Source organism: Tachyglossus aculeatus, chromosome 7, assembly GCF_015852505.1.
Source record: "Tachyglossus aculeatus isolate mTacAcu1 chromosome 7, mTacAcu1.pri, whole genome shotgun sequence".
NCBI lineage: Eukaryota > Metazoa > Chordata > Mammalia > Monotremata > Tachyglossidae > Tachyglossus > Tachyglossus aculeatus.
The window spans coordinates 54378693-54400587 of record NC_052072.1 but is presented as its reverse complement, the minus strand read 5'-3'; the positions used below and the strand labels follow the sequence as shown (position 1 = coordinate 54400587).

General features: G+C 39.0%; 1 protein-coding gene across 21 annotated transcripts in view; it reads left to right on the top strand.

The window, feature by feature from the left end:
* LRRFIP1 (LRR binding FLII interacting protein 1) overlaps positions 1-21895 on the top strand; it is a 197281-nt gene that overhangs the window by 168890 nt on the left and 6496 nt on the right. For 5 of the 21 annotated variants that reach the window (XM_038748963.1, XM_038748969.1, XM_038748966.1 and 2 more), the window contains 6 exons: positions 3376-3546; positions 4835-4927; positions 6628-6720; positions 9413-9505; positions 12260-12413; positions 14426-17730. In XM_038748963.1, coding sequence (XP_038604891.1) covers positions 3376-3546; positions 4835-4927; positions 6628-6720; positions 9413-9505; positions 12260-12413; positions 14426-16392 — 2571 coding nt within the window. In that variant the 3' untranslated portion in view covers positions 16393-17730. Of the gene's footprint in view, positions 1-3375; positions 3547-4834; positions 4928-6627; positions 6721-9412; positions 9506-12259; positions 12414-14425; positions 17732-21895 lie in introns of those variants that run through there. The other 16 variants (XM_038748974.1, XM_038748972.1, XM_038748971.1 and 13 more) reach the window with 8 other exon arrangements.

Below are 21895 nucleotides of genomic sequence, written 5' to 3'. Positions count from 1 at the left end.
CACAATAAGCTTACAGTCTAGAGGATGTGCGTACACTCTAGAGGAGTATAATTATTATTGGTAGAAATGATTCCTCTTCTCAAGGGGTTTACAGCCTAGCAGAGAGAGACAGGCGTTAAAATAATTTAGTTAGGAGGAAGAAGAAAAATTGGATAAGTAGATCAGCAAGTGCTGAAGAAATAGGACGTGTAAGTCATTATATTCAGAAGGGCTGCCCGGGGTTGTGAGTACACAAATGTATAGGTGACACAGAATTGCTGTGGTGGTACATGAAGAGGGGAAGTGGGGAAATACCCTGGGGAGAAGAGAAATGAACCAGGGAAAGGTCACCTGGAAAAGGTGGGATTTCAGAGGGACCTGAAGAGGAGCAGAGCTGTGATCTGTCCGAGGTGAAAGGGGATGGAGTTCCAGGCAGAAAAGATAAGAACGAGACCCAGTGAATAGGTTAGCTTGTGAGGAGTGCAAGCTGGGTTGAAGTCAGTCGTTTTTATTGAGTGCTTTGTGTACAGAACACTTGGGAGAATGCAGTGTAACGGCACAACAATGTAGTGGTGGACAATACCAACAGGAGTGGGATGTGCAAGGGTCTGTGCCGTCAGACTTGTATTAATGTGTCCAACTGTAATTGTAATACTTTAAAAACAATATAGAAAAATTGGAGAGGGTCCAAAAAATAGCAGTAAAATGTAAAAAAAGGGAGTGGAGAAAGATTCAATCAACTAATTGGATGTGTAGCCTTTAGAAGAGAAATCTGTGGATCCTGTTATCATTTTCTTCCCAAAGATTTAAGGGATTTACTGAGGAAGGTAATGATCAGTTCTTCTCCAGGCCCAGTGAGAATTGAAAATGAAGAAATTAGAGGCAGAGATACTTTGTTTAGCTATGACTTTCTGACTATCAAGTTGATAAAATTGTAGAATAAACTACTAAGGGTGGTTGTAGAGTCTCTATTCTTTGAAGTATTCAATGAAAGTCTGATCACACCCCCCCCCCCCCCCCCGCTTAGATGGTTAGCCATTTACAGGCTGAGAGGCAAGAAAATTGGAGATCTCACGACCTCTTCCTGCCCATTTCTATGATTTTATGGAGACTTACATCGACCTAATTTCCTGTTATTTCATACACTGTTTTCCATTTTCCTTTGTGCCAATGGAAAGTCTAGGCCTCTCAACAATCTGGACCTTAAGGGCACTGTAACTATCACAAGTCGACTTAAGTGGTAGTCCAGTGGTTGGTGGTCCAACAACAGACTTCAAATGCACTTTTTCTTTCCACCATTGGTTTGATGGAAAGAGCACTGCTCTAGTCAGGACACCTGGGTTGTAATTCTGTTTGTGTCTTAGGTTGTTTATGTGGGCCAGAACTGCACAGGCACAGTAATAACAATAATAATAATAATAATAATAATCATACTTGTTAAGCACTTACTATGTGCCAAGCATGTTCTAAGCACTAGGGTAAATACAAGTTAATCAGGTTGGACACAGTCCCTGGCCCACATGGGGCTCACACTCTTAATTTGCATTTTACAAATGGGGTAACTGAGGCCCAGAGAAGTGAATAATAACAATGATGGCATTTGTTAAGTGCTTACTATGTTCCAAAGCGCTGGAGTGAAGTGACTTGCCCAAGGTCACACAGTAGCCACTAGCATCAGACTTGATGTATCTGCCCAGGTTCTCAATCTCTAAATCTCAGGACTAAGGATCATCCTTCATTCCCAGTGGGAGACACCATCAGATGTCACATAAAAACCTAGTAAAGTATCCCACAATTGATTGACGGATCTGTACACCTTCTAAGTACATTTCAGGCAGGGAGGTATCAGAATCACTTGGCCAGATGATCAATTGAGTTTATAATCTGACCCTCTCAAGGGAAAAAGACCAGTTCTGAACTAAAGTTTTAGCCAAAAGGGCAATCCTAGAACCATCCCCTCCCTTTCGTACTTAATTATGATTGTGAACTAAAAAATGCTTCTTAAGGATCACCCTTCCACAGTTTTTAACAACTAGCAAAGAAGAAACCAGAGGAGCACTGAGACTTAATGGATGGGTTGTAATACTGACTCTGTCACTTGCCTGCTGGATGACCTTCGGCAAGTCACTTTGCTACTCTGTGCCTCCGATTCCTCACCTGTGAAGTAGGGTTATGATATCTGCTCTTCCTCCCCTTGAGACTGTGAGCCCCAATGTGGAACAAGTACTGTGACTAATAATAATGGAATTTAAGTGCTTACTATGTGCCAGGTACTGTCCTAAGCACTGGGGTGGATCCAAGCAAATCAGTTTGGACACAGTCCCTGTCTCACATGGGGCTCACAGTTTCAATCCTCATTTTACAGATAAAGTAACTGAGGCACAGAGAAGTGAAGTGATTTGTCCAAGGTTACACAGCAGACAAGTGGCAGAGCTGGAATTAGAGCCCAGGACCTTCTGACTCCCAGGCCTATGCTCTATCCACTACACCAGTCTATCATAGCACAGTGCTTGGCACATGGTAATCATTTAGTATAAACCACCCAAACTGTAAAATGTTTTTGATTTTACATGGCTTTCATGAATGGGTATGATTATGATAATATGGAATTCTGGCTACCTTGAAGTTGCTGAAGTATATCATATCAGCAAAAAGATTTAAGGAGTTGGGAGAAGCAGCATGGCTTAGTGGAAAGAACATGGGCCTGGAAGTCAGAGGACGTAGGCTCTCATCCCAACTCTGCCATTTGCCTGCCGTGTGACCTTAAGTAAGTCACTTCTCCGTCCCTCACGGGCCTAGAGGCAAGTAATTTGGAAATCTCAGGATCTCTTCCCATTTCTGTGATTTTGTGCACACTTTCATCTGCCCAATTGCTTGGTGCTTCAGACATTCTGTTTTCCATGTTACTTTATGCCAGTGGGAAGTCTGGGCCCCTCAACAGTCTAGGTGTTAATAGGAGTTTAGTAACTGCTGTTCTGCCCACTCAGCCCCATTTGGAACAAGGACTGTGTCCACCCGATTTACTTGTTTTTGCTCCTGTGCTTAGTACAGTGCTTAGCACACAGAGCTTAACACCTACCACAATTATTGTAACTGTGCATAATAGTAATAATACCCACAGCTCAGCTATTATGCCAAGCCTTAGGCAAGTCATTTTAAATTCTCTGGATCCCAGTTTCCTCATCTGTAAAATGGGGATAAAATTCCTATGTTCCTTCCCTCTTAGATCACATGCCCTGAGGGGTTCAGGGAATGTGTCCAAAATGATTAAGTTGCATCTTTCTACCCCAGTATTTAGGCACAGTGCTTTATGAGTACCAGAATTAATCATTTATATTTACCCATTCTTGAAGTTTAATCTCTTGGCTCACTTTCAAATTGGCATGCCTGTTCCAGGACTCACTTGCCGAAGTTGAGGAGAAGTATAAGAAGGCCATGGTGTCCAATGCTCAGCTAGACAATGAAAAGATGAATTTCATGTACCAGGTTGATACTCTGAAGGATGCAATGATGGAGCTAGAAGAACAACTGGCAGAATCTAGGCGACAGTATGAAGAGAAAAACAAAGTAAGTACAATATAGATGAGTTCATTAACATGTATTATGAGGCCAGGAGCTTCTGAAAGACCGGGGACATTTCTATCGGAGTTGTATTTTGTTGTGATCTAGATTTTAGGCACCATTTCAATCCAGTATATAAATAAGCCCACTTTCCCTTTTAGGAACTATTTTCATTGACCCTTAAACAAAAATCAGATATGTAGGGCCATTTCCAGAATCTGTGTTTTTGTGGGTTTCTTTTTCAAATGAAAGATCATTGAGGCATACCGTTCATTTCATTTTTGACTGAAAATAGAATTCATATTTCATTCATTTATTCCATTGTATTTATTAAGCGCTTACTGTGTGCAGAGCACTGTACTAAACACTGTGATTATCTGTGAAGGCCTTCCTGCTTGAGCATTCCATAACCAATATCTATAAATTATTTCAGTAATCTCCCTCAAATATGAATAGGCATGAATGCATTATTCAACAAAATTGTTATTAGTAAAATTGGCATTTGTGGACTGTTGTTTCATTAGGAATTGGGTTGCAGCTGAAGTGTATGATGTATATTACAATAATATGCTTTGCAGTTAAGAAATATTTTCAGTCATTTGATTTCCCTTTCCTCTTTCAACTGTTCATATGGGTGAAGCTTCCAGCATTTGAAAATTTTTGGTGTTAAAGTGTTCAGGGTTGAAATTGGCAGAACAAATTGTTCTTTAGCAAGGGACTCCTGTTTAAAAGTATGTTATTTAGCAAGATATTCACTCTATAGATATGGAATTTATGAGTAATAAAAATTAAGACTTAGCTCAACATATGGAAATAAAATGCTGATAATGATGCATATTGTGAGTTAACTTGGCAGTAACCAGACTTTATACTGGTTTGGTTATTTGTCCTTGAAGATCCTTCATGAGATTTAGGAGGAGAAGCATGTACTTGTTATAGTTCTAGAAAATTGTTTTTCCAAGATCAAAATAAATTCTATTTTATTTCAAAGCAGTGCATATACCATGTGGTGTTTAAATTTAGACTTACAAGGAATTTAGAATTCATTCATGGAATGGAATGGGGGAACCTAACTAAACCATTTCTTCCTTAAAAGGACAAATATTCTTGATGATTATGCATTAACCATTTGGAACAGAGGCCTTTAATATATATATAGTATATATTTTAATATATATATTAATATAATATAATTTAATATATATATAGTACAACTCTCTATTTTTGTTCTTGAAATGCATATATTTTTACCATTCAATGTAATTTTCTGACTAGAAGATATTTCTCTATATAGGAATTTGAAAGGGAGAAACATGCCCATAATATATTACAATTTCAATTTGCTGAAGTCAAGGAGTCTTTGAAGCAAAGAGAAGAAATGCTCGCAGTAAGTACTTTTTGTAAACTTATTTTTTGAATATTAAATTGAGCCTTTTTTAAAAAAAATTGAGGGGCTCAATGAGAAAGTGAGAATTTTGGATTGAATTCCAGTTGTCTCACCTAGAGTAATCCGGGGTAGCCAGTTTCCCTAATTGAAGGTTGACCCTCTTGTTTTTACTGAAAACTCGGTCACAGGAGGAAGGTTGTGCACTTTCCTCTTTCTTTTGACCAAGAGAGTAGGGTGGGGGAGAAAAAGGTTTTCCAGGAGAACCCCTGGTTATGGCCACCCCAAAATACATCCCACACTGTATGCTGGTATACCACAGCAAATGTAAACCCCACTCCCCCACGTTAATCCAGTTGTTACAGGTTATCTTCCCTACCTGCTAATCAATCAGTTGTATTTACGGACCAAGTTCTGTGCGCAGAGTACCTTACTGAACACTTGAGAGAGTGCAATAAACTAGATGGGCATTATCCCTGCCCTTCCCCTGGTACCTATGGCTTTCCTGATCTTCCCCCCTACTTCTCACCCTGAGGCCCAAATTCATTCACCCAGCCCGTCTTCCCACCCTCCACCCAACAAACATACTCCCCATTGGGTATTTTTATTTATTAAAAGTACTGCTGGTTCACCAGAAGTCACTACTGCCAACTGAAATTGTGTCACTGACACCCCCTGCACTTCCCCCAGCTTCCTCTACCCTGCTAGTAACCAAAAGAAGGGGCAGTGTCAAGGCAGCAGCGTCCACAAGTGCAGTAGCAACTATCACATGCAGGCAAAATTGCTGGAGTGTAGGAATAGGGGTGGGTGAGGGCCTGGGGAGATGGCAGCAAAGGGAGTCAAGTGTGGGATGTGGGGAAGAGAGGCTAAAAGAAAGGTGAGGGGGAGAGGCATCGGATGTGGGTTTAGAGAGGGATGTTCTGGGTAACTTCTACTCACCTGTGAGGCTTAGGATTAGTTTTGAAATGGAACTAGTAGGTACTTCTGTGGGAAAACACATCCCACGACAGAAATATTTTTGAAGAATGTGACGTGGCTATATTGTCCGATCAGTCTGGAAAGGGTTTTAAGTATTGGTTTAAAACACCAATACTGAGTCACAAAGTGTTATGGAACCCAAAATAAGCATACACTGTCCATGCTCCAGGCTGGATGTGAACGTGAGGTGAGCAAGAGCATGGAAGGGTGGTGGAAGGTATTTCGATCACCCAGCCAGGACCGTCACAATTCCAGGAAGCCTACAAAAAAAAAAAAATCCAGATCTATCCTGGGCAAACTGAGGCAGAATCAGTGTACCTGAAAGGGACTCAAGTTATAGGACAAATACTTTTCTTGAGTGCACTGAGAATACCATTCTGTGTTTTCAGTCCAGGCACTAGTGGTATGTCTTACCTTCTTCCTTAAAGAGTAGGGGAAAAGGATGAAAATGAAGACAGTGGAATGAAGAATTCAGAGCCAGGCTTGCAACTAGCATAGCAGTAACTCAGATCTTTGGGGAAGTTAGCAAGTTTACATAGAGTGTTTTTCACTATTCAGTTCCAAGGATCTACTTTAAATAAAAGACTATAGAGGCAAGTTAATGAATATCAGTAATGCCTGCTTCCATTAACCTTTTCTCTAAGGATAACTGTAACCATTTGTGAGGTTGTCTTTTCTTCTTGCTTAACACTTTTATCTGCTTTCTCTCATTTGTTTCTGCTCAGGAAATCCGACAGCTACAACAGAAAAATGAGAGCTATATCAGGGAGATTTCTGATCTTCAGGAAACAATAGAATGGAAAGACAAAAAGATAGGGGTAGGAATATCTTGAGCCTTTGGAAATCTGTTGAGTCTGGCACTGAGTTTATCACATTTAATCCCTGCAAATATTACTCAGGCATGCATGACATTAAAAATGAAGGGCTGTATTTTAACCAGGAATATGCTTTATGAAATAACTTGCCTAAATTCATTTAAAGTAAAAAAAACAAAAAACAACTCTTCAACAGCAGGCAAGATATTCTTAAACACCATGTTTCCAGAGCAGCTAAATGTGGGTACACAAATGTTTCGATAAGTCATTTATTTAGTGCTTACTATGTGCAGAGCACTGGACTAAGTTGGGAGAGTAACAGTAAAACTGTTGGTGGGCATGTTCCTTGCCCACAGTGAGCTTACAGTCTAGAGGACAAGCTTACAATCTAAAGGATGTTTGAAATGATGTCTCTTGGTAAAGTAAACCTCATTTGTTGGGGTTTGAAACTCAGCATTCTTTTCACCTTCATTTCCCCGACTTTTTTATACGGGGAATTTGGGAGAGCCACCTTGATGGAGTATCAGTATACTGCACTGCATACAGCACAAGGATGTCGGTCTTAAATTCATTTATCCCCACCATCGGGTAAGATGCAAACTCACAAAAACTGTGTGTCTTGACATGGAAGAGTAGTGAGAAGAACCATGTAGCTTGCAAACATGTGAGTATGGAGGAAATAATCCCCCAAAAGGGAAACTATTCCCATGAAAAAGAATTCAGCCCAAAGTCTGGAGACTCCTTTGCAGAGCAGTCTACTTCTGACTTCCTTTCGCACTAGCTGAAGACTCTATACTTTCTTTTTCCTTGTGAAGCAGTGGTGAGTGGTCTAAAACTGGAGAACCAGGAGGGGCACTAGCTCCACTTTGTTCTTCTCTTCTAACTTTATTTCTGGAACAACCAAATCAATCGAATGCCGTTTTCCCTTTCTCTTCCCTCCTTTCACCCCTCCCTCCTCCCTCCCTTCCTTTTTCTCCCTGCCACCTTCACCTAGATGTGTTGATAGAAAGAAAAGTCCTCTCAGGCTTGTATGTGTTGTGTTTTATAAATTGTCAGCAGGTGCCAGTGTTGCTGCTGTTTCGCTTTTTTGTTGTTGTTATTGTTTCCCGGGTAAAGAGATTGGGGAAAGCTGCAATAGGAACCAAAGGATTTTCTCTCCCATCTGGGGGAATGTGAAACAGGGTGTCACATGGATCTTTTCAGCCCCAGAGTCTGTTCATCCTCTCACTCACCCAGGCAACTGTCATTGGTGCAGCTCCTTAAATGGATTTGAAATTTGGTAATTGAAAATTTGAAATGATATATGTTGGACTCAGGCCCTATTTGGTAATTAGGGGTCTCAAATGTATGGCATGTGTACGTGGTAGATATGGCTCTTGGTGGAAACAGACGTTTCTGGAAGCCCAACCAGGGAGCAGTCCTGAGTGAATAGGCTGTCCTAGGTCTTTGCTGCTGCTCACTCTGGCTTTTCAGAGGATGTAGATGGGGAGGGGAGCACCTTATTTGTCAGCATTGCCTCCATGACTGACTGGCTGTAGAGCCCTCACCACTGCCCTTCCCCACTGCCTTTCTCCTACCACTCTTTTGTCACCTTTTCTGTTCCCCTCTACCCCTGTCTTTTCCCTTTGCTCCCTACCCTCCTCCTTCCTTGCTGTTCCCCTCCTCCTTCCCACTCTTCCCTTCTCTTCTCCCTCTCTCTGACCTACCTTCCCCTGCCAAGCTCTCACCATGAAGCAGCTCTAATGACATCATGTCATGGGTCATAAATTGAATGACTGATTGCATACCTACTACTCAGAGTTTTCATTTTTTTTGCCTCATCTGCAAAGAGAGGTTGCTGACTTCTGGTCTAAAGAATACTCAATTGCCCAGTGAGACTGTAGTCTTTTTTTTTAATTACTTTATGGTTATTAACATAAAGTACAATGCACACTGTATATTTATCAGGACAGCACTCAGTCCTTGACTTTTGGGACACATGCCGAAAGGTTTGTATAGTAATTTATGAATATTTTGTATAGTTATGCTCTTGCATTACATTTACTTATGGTATTTGAATCCGACAATAAAAATTAATAATAATTATGCTATTTGTTAAGGACATACTATGTGCCAAACATTGTTCTAAGTGCTGTGGTAGATATAAGGTTAGTAGTTTGGATACGGTCTTTTTTTTATGGTATTTGCTAATCTCTTACTATGTGCCAGGCACTGTACTAAACGCTGGGGTAGGTATAAGCTAATCAGGTTGTTCTCAGTCCATGTCCCACATGGGGCTTACAGTCTAGGAGAAAACTGAGGCACAGAGATGTTGTGACTTGCCCATGGTCACACAGCAGACAAGTGGCCGAGCTGGGATTAGAGCCCTGGCTCCCAGGCCTATTATCTTTCCACTAGGTTGTGCTGCTTCTCAATATTAAGTAGTATATTTAAATTACAGTGATAAAACTTCTGTTTCAAATACGTCCTTAGTATATTTCCTCTACTACCTATTCACTATTAAATGTCTTCAGGACTTAAGTCCCAATAATACATACTCTACCTGATATTGGTATTGACCTGTCCTTAAACTTCAAATTTTTCTTAGTTTTTTATACCTGAAATCTGCTTCTTATTCTTTCAAGTTTTTTCCTAACATTGCTTTACTTCCCTATTCTGTACTTTGCCTTTTCTCTGGCATGTACTGCAAATGTAGGCATTAGAAAGACAAAAAGAGTTCTTTGATTCCATAAGGAGTGAACGTGATGACCTTAGAGATGAAGTAAACACGATGAAGGAAGAATTAAAGGTACGAAGCTGAAAGTGGCAACCACCATTGTTATGGCCTATTTTTTTTATTGAGTATATCCATCCATTATTCAGAACCTGGATTTTATTATGTTAGTCTGTTTTCTGTTGAGCAAACTAACTCTTGAAGTAAAATAAGACTGTGGATGTTCTTTTATATAAAACGATTATCATCGTCATTTTCTGTAGAAAAGTGACCTGGAACATAGCCCTAAACTAGGTGCTCAAAATGTATTTAAAGATCATGTCTTTTGTTCTAAAGAAACTTATAGTCCTATAGGAAAACCAAGGCTATGAATATATGTTTCCGCAGGTTTCTATATATATGGGTTACAATGAGTAAGTTTTTGCAGCCAGTAGTAAATGTTCAGTGAGCTTAAGCATCCCACTGAAAAAGTCCCAAGAAACTCGGGTCAATTGTCAACCAAAGCTGCTCATCAAAGAGCAACTTGGTGCCAGTTAGCATATTCATTCATTCAGTTGTATTTATTGAGCGCTTACTGTGTGCAGAACACTGTACTAAGTGCTTGGGAAGTACAGGTCGGCAACATATAGAGATGGTCCCTACCCAACAATGGGCTCACAGTCTAGAAAATCTCCAGCATGTGGCAATTATAAATTGGCTCATAGGGGATTTACCTAAACCCTTGCACAGTAAAATTAATCAATGGTATTTGAGGGCTTAGTGTGTGCAGAATATTGTACTAAGTGCTTGGGAAAGTGGATTGTAAACTTGTTGTGGACAGAGACTATGTCTGTTTATTGTTATTTTGTAATTTCCATGTGCTTAGAAAAGTGTTCTGCACACAGTTAAGCGCTCAATAAATGAGTGACTGACTGAAAATACAGTGCACTCTACCTGCCCATAAGGAGGTTAGAGTCTAAAAGAGTGGGGAACAGACATTAATATAAATTACAGAGTGGGGAATGTTGGCAAAAAAAGTTACAAATTTTAGGACAGACATCCCTAACTTTGGAATTGGGTGTCCAGAGGTGGGGTACAAAATATTGATGCATTTTCTCTAACCATCTTTTGCTATCACTATTGTGGATCAAATATAAGGATAAGTGAATCATTAGGCTAGTACTTTATGTTCTTAAATGTAACTCATCTTTGGTACTCCCCCAAAATATGATACCTCTATGTGCAAGTACTGTAATACACTGTGGAGTTCTAGGAATGTATAAGAATGAGTAGACGGGAGTAATGGATTGGGCCAGGTGGAAAAAATGGGAAATTTCCTTAAGGAGGGGGCTTTGAGCTATTATATGTCAGTTTCAAGCAGAAAGTATAGCTAAGGAAAAAGACTAAAGGCTGGGAGAGGAAGGCTCAAGTGTGAGGAATGGTTTTAAAAAAGACATGCTTTGTTGAGCAGAGTACAGAATGGGGGAGAATGGGAAATGAGAGTGGGTGTATAGAGTGTTGGAGAGCTTTGAAGACCATAAATAGGAACTTATATTTGATCCAGAGGCAATGGGGAATCATTGAATAATGTGAATAGCAAGCTTAATTATAATTATGATATTTAAGTGCTTACTATCCATCAGTCTGTCATATTTATTGAGTGCTTACTATGTACAGGGCACTGTGAGCCCATTGTTGGGTAGGGACCATGTGTGTATGTTGCCGACTTGTACTTCCCAAGCACTTAGTACAGTGTTCTGCACACTGTGTTCAATAAATACGATTGAATGAATGAATGTATTAAGTGCTTGGGTGAGTACAATACAACAGAATTAGCAGAAATTCCCTGCCCATAATGAGCTTACTGTGTGCCAGTCAGTGTATTAAGCAGTAGGTTAGGTACAAGATAATCAGTTTAGTCATAATCCCTGTCCCACAGTCTTAAGTAGTAAGGGAAACAGGTAGTTAATCCTTATTTACAGATGAGGAGACTGAGGCACCAAGAAGTTAAGTGACGTGCCAAGGTCAAGCAGCAGGTAAATGACAGACCTGGGATTTCATTCATTCATTCATTCAATCATATTGAGCATTTAGTGTGTGCAGAGCACTGTACTAAGCGCTTGGGAAGTACAAGTTGGCAACATATAGAGACGGTCCCTACCCAACAGTGGGCTCACAGTCTAGAAGGGGGAGACAGAGAACAAAACAAAACATATTAACAAAATAAAATAAATAGAATAAATATGTACAAATAAAATAAATAAATAGAGTAATAGCAAGCCCCCTGATCCCCATGCCCAAGGTCTTCGTACTAGATCACACTACTTCCCATGTTTGGAGAAAAGAGCAGAGCAGATGACTATATACATTTTTAGAGAGAAAAAGCTGGGACCAAAACATTCTGATCTCGAAGACGTTTTAGTTGTTCCTAGAAAATACTCCAAGGTTATTTCCATTGGAAGTAATGAACAAGTTCAGACATGGATTGCAGAGCCAAAACAGATTTGTTCAATGTCATAACTAATATTTTCTCTGCTCAGATATTGTAATAATAATTGTGATATTTAAGTATTTAGTAAGCACTGCAGTAATCTTGGGGTAGATAAAAGATAATCAGGTAATTTTCAAGGTATATGTCAGTACACCTCATATGGTAGGGAATATTTTATTTTAAAAAAATAGAAGTTTTTAAAGTTTTTAAAAGTTTTTTTCTTAAAGGTACTCTTTACTGTAGCAGTACATATTGTATCTACAATTTGGCACAGAGTGCAGAATGAAAGATATGCACATTTTCCATGAATAAGACTGTTCACTTCACATTCCTTAGCTGGTGTTTTGCACTTCCTGCAGAAACATGGAATTATTCTGATTTCTGAAGAAGCCACTAATGGAGAGATTTCAGGGGGGCCAACTTATGAAGGATCCCTGGGGTGCCCTGCCAAAGCAGTTGAAGAGGCACAAGAAAAGGCACATGCCCTAAAGGGAGCAGGAGACGAGACATTAGGTAAGTGCTTCTTGTCTCCTAAATCTCTCTCTTTCCAGTCATTCATCTTCTGTGCTAATTGGAGCATCTATCACTTGGAAATTGACTAACCACACATGGCATGCTATTGTGTAAAATCATTTTCTGTGTGCTTTCTCTGCTTGATGATAATTTCTCAAACATGTTGTCATGCATATTTCTTTTTCTTTTCCTAAAAGATGGTTTAGTTTCATCCCATCAAAAAAGTTTCTGGTTGCCAAGACAATACTGCAGTTTCAGTATTTAGTCATAGTGTGTTCTTCAGTTATGGTCCAAGCTGCAGCTCTCTCTAGTTAACAGAATGTAAAGGAGAGAGATAGGGGGATCAATCAGTGTAGCAATATGGTAATGATGACAGAAGCAAAGAAAGATCATTTGGATTTCCTGTTCATAATTTTAATACTCCAGGTATTTACAGTAGCATGTGTTTTGAAAACTTGGAACATCCTCCAATTGGTGATTTTTGGCCGGTGTAGCAAAGTATACTTTAGGTGTAGAGCACTGCACAGATAGGGAAATATATAGCTATTGCATTGCTATTAACATAGCATTGATACCCTCCAACATTCTGCTGCTTTCTCAGAGTTCACGTTGCTATAATGAGTTTCTGCTTCTGAAAGGAGAGAGGTGATTGGCTGAATTCATTTGAATGTTTGTAGTGGTAATGATATAAAACGTTTACCATGTGCAGAGCACTGTACTAAGTGCTAGGAGAGTACACATATGGGAATTAGACATGGTCCCTGTCCCTCGGGGCACCCAATCTAGCTAATCATTAAACATTTCTAAGTCAGTTTTCTGACTTTTTTTTCTTTAATGTTAAGATTCCATTCTGGAATTTTAGGTAGTTTTGGAAATTGAAATCTTCACATTTTGGTAGTCAATCTGAAGTAGTCATCAGATGAGTACAAATGTTGTGATTTGTTCACTGGAGTGTAATGAGAAGATGGGGAGAATAAAATCATCTTTACTTTCCCCTGGGTTATAGGCCATTTATATGTTAGTAACCTGAGTCGTATGTTAGTAACCTGAGTCGTTCAAGCCACCAGAGGACTACTTAATACATTTCTTCCAATTAGTATTAAATGGTTCCTCAGTGCCGTGAAAGAGTTCAAACAAATCCCTCAGCACCCAATTTACCAACAACAACTAGCCAGGGAAGTCAGACTCATTACAATTCAAAGGAAGTGACTACAGCTCTCACTTCAGAGAGTGGTAGACAAAACCGAAGGTAGCAAACCAGATTCGTTTCAGAATAAGTAGCCTTTGCCAGAAAATCATCTGAATGGCATCTTTTTAAGTGCATTGCACATTGTTCTAGCTTGAAGAAGTGTTTTGTTAAATAAATGAATAAATACATTTCCTCTCTGTAGTATTAACCTGACCAACCAGTTCATGAACATTTCAGAGTAATATTGTCAGCCTCTTGAAAACAGTCCCCAAAATGCCATTAGCCAAAGCTAGGGTGGAGGAAGAAAATGGTTTAGCTTTGGGTGGCGGTTGGATTTTTTTGTTTTTGTTTTTTCCTAGATATTCTGGGGGCTGCTTCTAAAAACACTTACAGAGGCACCCAGGAAAGGACCCCCAAGTTAGACTGAAGGTCAAATGTTGAGACTAAAAATATTTCAGCCTCATAATTGAAGTATTAAATTTGATTCTTAAGTCTGTTGTTGTTCACTGTCTTAGTTTTCATTGTGCTACCTGTAGTAATGCTCTTTCTGTTTGGCAAAGTTCTGGATTTCTTCTTCAAAAATCAGTTCACACAAAGTGCCAGAAAAACACTTTTGCCTTTCAGGTGGTGGTGGGTTTCACTGTTTGACAATTTACTAATTCAATTCCTGCTTTGCCGCACAAAATTGTCAAAGGCTGATCTTTGATTAACTGTGAGCCTTTGATTCTTTCTCTTTGGGAATGGGGGTTGAGAATGTTTTTACCTAGCAATTAAGTGGTCACCACATCGTGTGGTCCCTTCAATTTTCTCAATGGTCTTTTAGGAAGAGCCAATGAAGTGGAGATGAAAAATGAGATTTTGGACAAAGTGGGGAAAAGAGAAATCTTGCAGAACACTGAGCATGAGCAACACAAAGAGGACACTGTAAAGGACTTTACGGAAATAAAGACTTTACATCCTGATGAAAATGCAGAGTCTAAGAAAACCATTGAAGACAATGCCACATCACCAGGGATGTTAGCAAATAGTGAAAATGAGGAGCAAATTAGAAGCGAAATTCCAGAGGGTAATTCTTTTCTGCCAAGTGGAGGGCAAGTTAAGTTTAGCGAGGATGGGTACATATCAAGTGATAAGACTTTAGCTTTCTCAACAGTTACTAAGGAGTCTGACCACTTGAGTGATTTAAATCATGAAAACTTGAAACACAGCCAGGAAACACCAGGTACACACCAGCATCCTGGGGATGTGATTGTCCAATATGAAAGCCAAGAATTTGTCCCAAAGCAGCAAAAAGACCAACCCAAAGATTTAAAATCTAGTGAAGGAGAGGATATTGGGAAACCACCCCCTGAATCTGGTTATTTAGGAACATCAGAAGTTGCAGTAGCTTATGCAGTTAATGAAAGTCAAAATGAATCAGTGAGTTTAGTTGATACATCAGAGGTTCTGCCTGTTTTCTCAGACAGTGGTCACCCTTTGGGAGAACACCACCACGACATGCCAAAGGGGAAAGAAAATGATAACAGTGAGAGAGTTGAGACTGGAGATAGAATTCCTCCAGATTTGGCCTGCAAAATGAATCCATCAGAATCTGGAAATGATATAGAAATACAAAATGAAAATGATTTGGTAGATAGCTCTAAAGAGTTGAAAGAATTGAATGACATAGAAAAGGACCAAGGAAATGGGGAAGCATGGAAGCCTAAGGAATCACTTCTAGACACTAGTCTTCAGAAAGAAGACCAGAATAAAGAAGTCGGTCCCAAAATCAGTGAAGATAAGGAAACTGAATTGAAGGAAGAGGAGGTATCCCAGGTAGAAACTCAAAGAATTCAGTGTTCTCCAGCTGAGAGTAGTCAGCCTGAAGCAGTAGATGATAGCACCTTGGAAATGGAAGGTGAATCTCCAAATTTAACTGTTGCTCTTGAAGTAAAAGATGGTAAAGAGGCAGAGGCTGGTAGCCAGGAAATGGGTATTTCTGATCAACAGGAAGGAACAATTGAATTGAGCAGTGACACAAGTAATTCATCACAGAAAAAAACAAAGAATAAGAAAAAGAAAAACAAAAAAAAAAAAATGCTGTCTACCCCTAGTGAGTCCTTTGAAGATGTTAAAAGTGAGGCGGTGTTCCAAGACTTAAGTGAAGTTAAAGAGGAGCAGGTAGAAATTAAGGATTGCATTCAGCCAACAGAAGAGCAAGATGTGGTAGCTGAGGTTCAAGGGCAGGAAACTTTGGCAAGTACTAGTAAGCCTGTGGAATGTCCTGAAAAACCTAAAGCTGAGTTAGAGGGGAAGCTTAATCAAGAGATAGATGAAGTAAAGGATCAAGAAAATGAAAGTACAATGGAAGAGGGTGAAAAAGGGAGTCCTGATGATGAAACAATACCAGCCTTCGAAGTTAATGGGCCCGGAGAATCGGATAATACAGATAAGCCCCAAATTGATAGCACATTAAAGGACACAAATGGTAGTGCCCGAAAGAATACCATTGAACAAAGTACCCGTGAGTGCAAGCCACACGAGCTGAAGAATGAGGAAGTATCCTCGAGAACCCGACAGGAAAATGCAGATGTTTCAGAGGAAACTAGTGCCCTAACGCAAGAAGAAATTACCAAGGAGGAATCAGAGGATCAAATAGAAACTGCCGAAAGCGCTCTAGATAGTATCGATGCAGAAAGAATGGATGACCCAGTAGAGCAGTTGGGAAAGTTCCCATCAGGAAGCAAAGAGGATATCAGAGGTGGTAGCAAGGGGAAAGGTAAAAATAAGGAAGATTGCCTATTATCATGAGTACATGTAGGAGCACTGATGCTGGTTGTGGATCATCAAATCAGATTAAGGAGAAAACATTTAAAGGAAGAAATGCATTTTGCACAGTATTTTAGGAAAAAGTGTTTGTCTTTACTGGTGAGAATTATAAAATATGTTGTAGGGAGTCTGTACTATATATCACAAGTGACCAAGTTATTTACTTCTGTTAAGACACAGATTTTTAAAAATCTATTGACTCATATTTAATCTCTTGAGTTTAGTCCATAGCCTTATCATCAAAATTAGAAGCTGGTGCAGAGTTATATTTGCTGAAGCTTAGCTAGCAGACAGAAACAAATGACTAATAATATTCACTCTTGTTTTCTGCTGAAATTCAAAGTTACTTCAGTTTATTTGATTCCTTCCCTTAGCTTATGTTAGTTTGCCTGCTTGTAGCCATGCCTTTGCTACTTCATTGAAACCAACAAATAGCATTTTGATATCAGTAAGCTATACTGAATCCTCAACTTGGCTTGCCTCAGACTTAAAATATAGTTGCTAAAACAATTCCTCTCATTTTAATGGATACCCTCTAAAGTAGTATGTAACTTATACCTTATGAACTGCCATATTACGCTTAGCTGAAAATCTTATCTGCACCTTATTAAAAAAAAAAACTTCATTTTTTAAAAGTGAAGCCTGAAAGTCTTAAAGCTGTTAGTCTTTAGAAAGGAATAAATAGCTATGTGTGTCTACAAAATCAAGTCTTCTGAAAAATATTTTAAAACATATTTGGACTTTTTCATTGTTTTGTAGTAAAGTTTTAGTTCACTTGATGTGGGCAGATTTTCTCTCATACATTTTTTGCAAAATGATAAAATGTTTTGTCTGAGAGATTGTTTAAATAGCATTTTGCATTTTGGGGGGAAGAAGTATAATTTTTTAAATGGCTCTTTTTGCTGGAAATTCATTTTTTGAATGAATTTTATTGAGTAGTTCTGACCAAAGATACTTAGTACTGTTCAAAAGCAAGCTCCTAGTAACAAAATGGATTTGAGTTTTAAATAACAGAATTCATCCTAATTGCCACCTGGAATACCAGCATATTTTTGCTTATTAATTTCCTCATGGAAAATTCTAGATTTGACCTGCCTGAAGGAAATGTATGTTTTGTATGTTAAAAATAAGTGTTAAAATGTTGTTCAAATGTTAAAATCCAAAGGGAATGCATATTATGAAAACTGTTGACATGTGTAGTTCTATTCTTTGGCTTTGTTTTGCTGTTACACAAGAAAACTGAGTGCCCATAGACCAAATCTTTAACAGTATTTGATATAACAAATGTACTGAGTTGTATATAATTGAAATAAAAACATTTTATAATTTAAGAAGTCTGACAAGCACTGTTTTCCCGTTACATAGAATTATTCTGGGTTTGGCAAGTATTGCTCTAAATAGTATTTGCAAAGAAGTTTGAATTTCTCAGCTATTTGTTTTGTAGCTTTCCACACTCTTTCTTTATTAGAAAGCTGCTGAAGCTCAAAAAATGTAATTTTACTCCATTTTTCAAAAATGTCAACCTGCATCAATATTTTGGAAATGTACAGAGAGTGTCAACTGTATTTCTACTTTGTTTCCAGATTCTAGATCACCCCGAGCCAGCAATGGAGTGACACAGCCCACTCAATTCTTGGAAAACTGGGCAGATCAGTGGGGCTCTTACTAGCTAAGAATCATATGGCTAGAAGGCACCAGAATGCTTGCTGACTTTGGCAAGACAGTCAGTCAGTGGTATTTATTGAGCACTTACTGTGTGTAGAGCACTGTACTAAGTGCTTGGGAGAGTATATATAACAATATAACAAACATATTTCCTGCCCACAATGAGCTCTCTCTACCACCCCTGAAAATGAGAGGATCCCTCTAATTTTCAAAGCTTGCATCCATGAGGAAATCACATAATTTTCCTCATTACCCCATTGTGGTAATTACAGTGGTCCTAGGTTCTTTCACTTGATTTCACATCCTGTTTCACCCAATGTAGGGTTGCATTCCCTGATGATAATGCTGAGTGAAGTGAGAAATTGCATTAGCAGCATCAATCAAATTTACTGAGCACTTCCTGTATGTAGAGCATCATACTAAGCACTTGTGAGAGCACAGTGTAAGAGTCAGTGGATGTGTTCCCAACATATGTAATAACTACTCCTTCCTAAGCTAATATAAGTTCAAGAGAAAAATGTAAAATGCAAATCTGCTTCAAAACATCTCATTTCTTACAGGCTGTACAGGTATACATTGAGGGGGGGAAAAAAAGGTCTCCGAGAACTAAAAGATAATTAATTCATATTTGGTTTGGAATTTATTTTTAAAAAGAAAAAGGCTTTTAACATTTGAGAAATGCAATTTTTCATTTAAAATTTGGCTGTGTTCAGCTAGCAATTAAGAGACCTAATGAGTTTATTTCCTGATATTTCATAATCATTCTTTTCAATGCATAGGAGGGCTCACCATATGCTGGGAGTTGTGAAAGTCAGTCCAGAAATGCTGCTAGTCCTTGCACTGAGTCCTTGCTGTCTTAAAGGAAATGCATGTCTTGACTACAACCATAAAAACAGAAGTGAAATAAAGTAGGTTTCAAAATAAGCATTCGGGATATTCTCTGTAAGAGGAGGATTTTGACAGAGGTCCCAAATGAAATTTGTGGACCAGTATTACACATTTGGATGACACTGAAGACTAAAGTAATTCACTTTGCATTTTTAAATGGTATTTATTAAGCAGTTACTATGAGCCAAACACTGTATTAATCATTGAGGTAGAGAAGCAGCATTTCCCAGTGCAAAGAGCTTGGGCCTGGGAGTCAAAGGACCTGGGTTCTAATCTTGGATCCACTACTTGTCTGCTATGTGGCCTTGGGCAAGTCACTTAACATCTCTGTGACTCAGGTTCCTCATCTGTAAAATGGGAATTAAGGCTGTGAGTCCGAGATGGGGCAGGGACTGTGTCCAGACTGATTATCTTGATACTTCCCCTGCACTTAGCACAGTGCTTGGCACATTCTAGACTGTGAGCCCACTGTTGGGTAGGGACTGTCTCTATATGTTGCTAACTTGTACTTCCCAAGCGCTTAGTGCAGTGCTCTGCACACAGTAAGTGCTCAGTAAATACGATTGATTGATAGTAGGTACTTAACAAATACCATTAAAAAAAAAAAGATACAAGATAATCAGGACACAGTCCCTGCCCCAACTTGTACTCATAGTCTAAGTAGGAGGAAGGTCAGGTAGTGAATCCCCATTTTACAGGTGGAGAAACAGACCCAGAGAAGTGAAGGGACTTGTCCAAGATCTCACAGTAAGCTAGTAATGGTGCTGGAACTCCAAGGTGCTGGGACTCCCAGTCACATACTCTTTGCACTAGGCCATACTGCTTCCTATGCTTTTCCTCAATCAATCAATTAATAGTATCTTTTGAGTTCTTGCAATGTGCACAGCATTGAACTAAGGCCTTGGGAGAGGTTACAATGTAGTGGAGAACAAATATTTAAATTATAGGTAGGGGAAGCAGTACGAAGACAAGCACTTAATTGCTGTGAGGGATGGGGTAAGTATTTTAGTGCTTAGCGGATACAAACTCAAAGCGTGTTGGTGGCACAATAGGGAGAGAAAATGGGAATGGGAGAGGGGAGATTAGTCAGGGAAGGCTTCCTGGCAGAGACGTAGGGCTTTGACGATAGATTAGAGGTCTGCTATATGTGAAGGGGTGAATTTCAGACAGGAGGGAGGGTGGGCATGGGCAGTTGCTCAAAGGCAAGAGAGATTACAGAGGCATAGTGAGTCGATTGGTATTAGAGGAGTGAAGTACATGGATTGGGTTTTAGGAGGTGATTGATGTTAGAAGGGGGATAACTGGTTAAGTTGCCTTAAAGCCAATGGTGAGGAGTTTCTGCTTGATTCACAGATGGGTGGTCAGCTATTGAGGATTTTTGAGGACTTGGGACACTTATATGGAATGATTTTCTAGAAGAATGATCCAGGCAGCAGAATGAAGTATGGACTGGAGAGGGAAAAGGCTTGAGGCAGGGAGATTAGCAAGGAGGCTGATGCAGTAGTTTAAATGAGATAAGAGCTCACACCAGCATAGTGCCAGTTTGAATGGAGAGGAAAGGGCAGATTTTGGAGATGTGATGATAGAACTGACAGGATTTGATGATTGTATGTACAGGTTGAAGGAGAGTGAAGTGCCAAAGATAGAGCCAAGTCTGGGGGCTTGTAAAAACAAGGATGGTGGTGTTAACAGTGATGGAAAAGTGCTGGGGAAGAGAAGGCGTGGGAGGGAAGATGATTTCTGTCATTTATATCTAATTCACTTTTTATTCCTAGTTCACTTTTCAATAATTGTTTGTTTCCCTTTTTCTATGCTCATGAACTAATTTTTTTATTCTTAAAACCTTTTTTTGAAAATTTTCTTTAAATTTCTCCACCTACTTTGATGTTTTCCTTATATTCCTGCACCATATTTAAATTATCCATACAGTTCCTACTTTTAATTTTTAAAATGAACATCATGGGGCTCCTCAGGTTCCCTAGGATAATGCTCATAGGATATGAGCATTTGGTGTAGTGTTGCTTTGGAGGATTTTTAGCTTCACATTTCCCAAGGTTTTCCAAATTATTCCCTTAACGGATTAAAGAAATTACATCACTTAATCATTTCTGTTTTGACTCCCTTTTCCTATTTTACTTTCAATACATTCATCTGTGAAATAGGTGTAACCAAAAATGTTGTTGAAATGAAAGAATGAATTTACTGCTACAAAAGAGGCTCTAGGTGTGGCAAAAATGGAAGGTGAGAAATGGAGGATTCAGAAGACCAATTCCATTTCCCTAAATGAAATGTAACAGTTCATTCTGTTATTCGGTTAAACCCTGGGGAGAGGTTTTCCCTCATATAACTTTCTCTAAAAGGTGTTTTTGTAAGTGGATTTTTTTCATAGGATTTACCAATTAAAGATAAGAAAAGTGGGTATTCAGCTGCATTATTTCTATTTACCTAATTATTTAAAAAAATTAATTCACAGGTTAGAGATGAGACAAATAGTGTATCGAGAAGAGAGTAATGGGCTAGTATAATATAGTTGAGTTCTTGTGTTGACTTGAATTTGCTGTGTAACGTTGTCTCTCCCCCCAAACACTTCAGACAAGAATCTTTAGCTCTTTGCCATAATTTCCCTACTTAAGATAATAGTCCTTGTTACCAACTTTAAAGCATTATTGTTAAGAAGTCTACTAAAATAGTTTGTACTCCTTGTGGTAGAATATTATAGAAACAAAGTATTATCTTTTAGCTAAAATTAATAGTTGAACTTGTTTGAACTAGTTATTTTATTGCTACCTGATTTGGTGAACTATTAAAAAAAAAAGCTCAGCTGGGTATAGATCAATCAATGGTATTTATTGTGTACTTAGTGTGTGCTAAGCACTTGGAGGAGTACACTAAAACAGAATTAGCAGACAGGTTCCTTGCCCATAATGAGCTT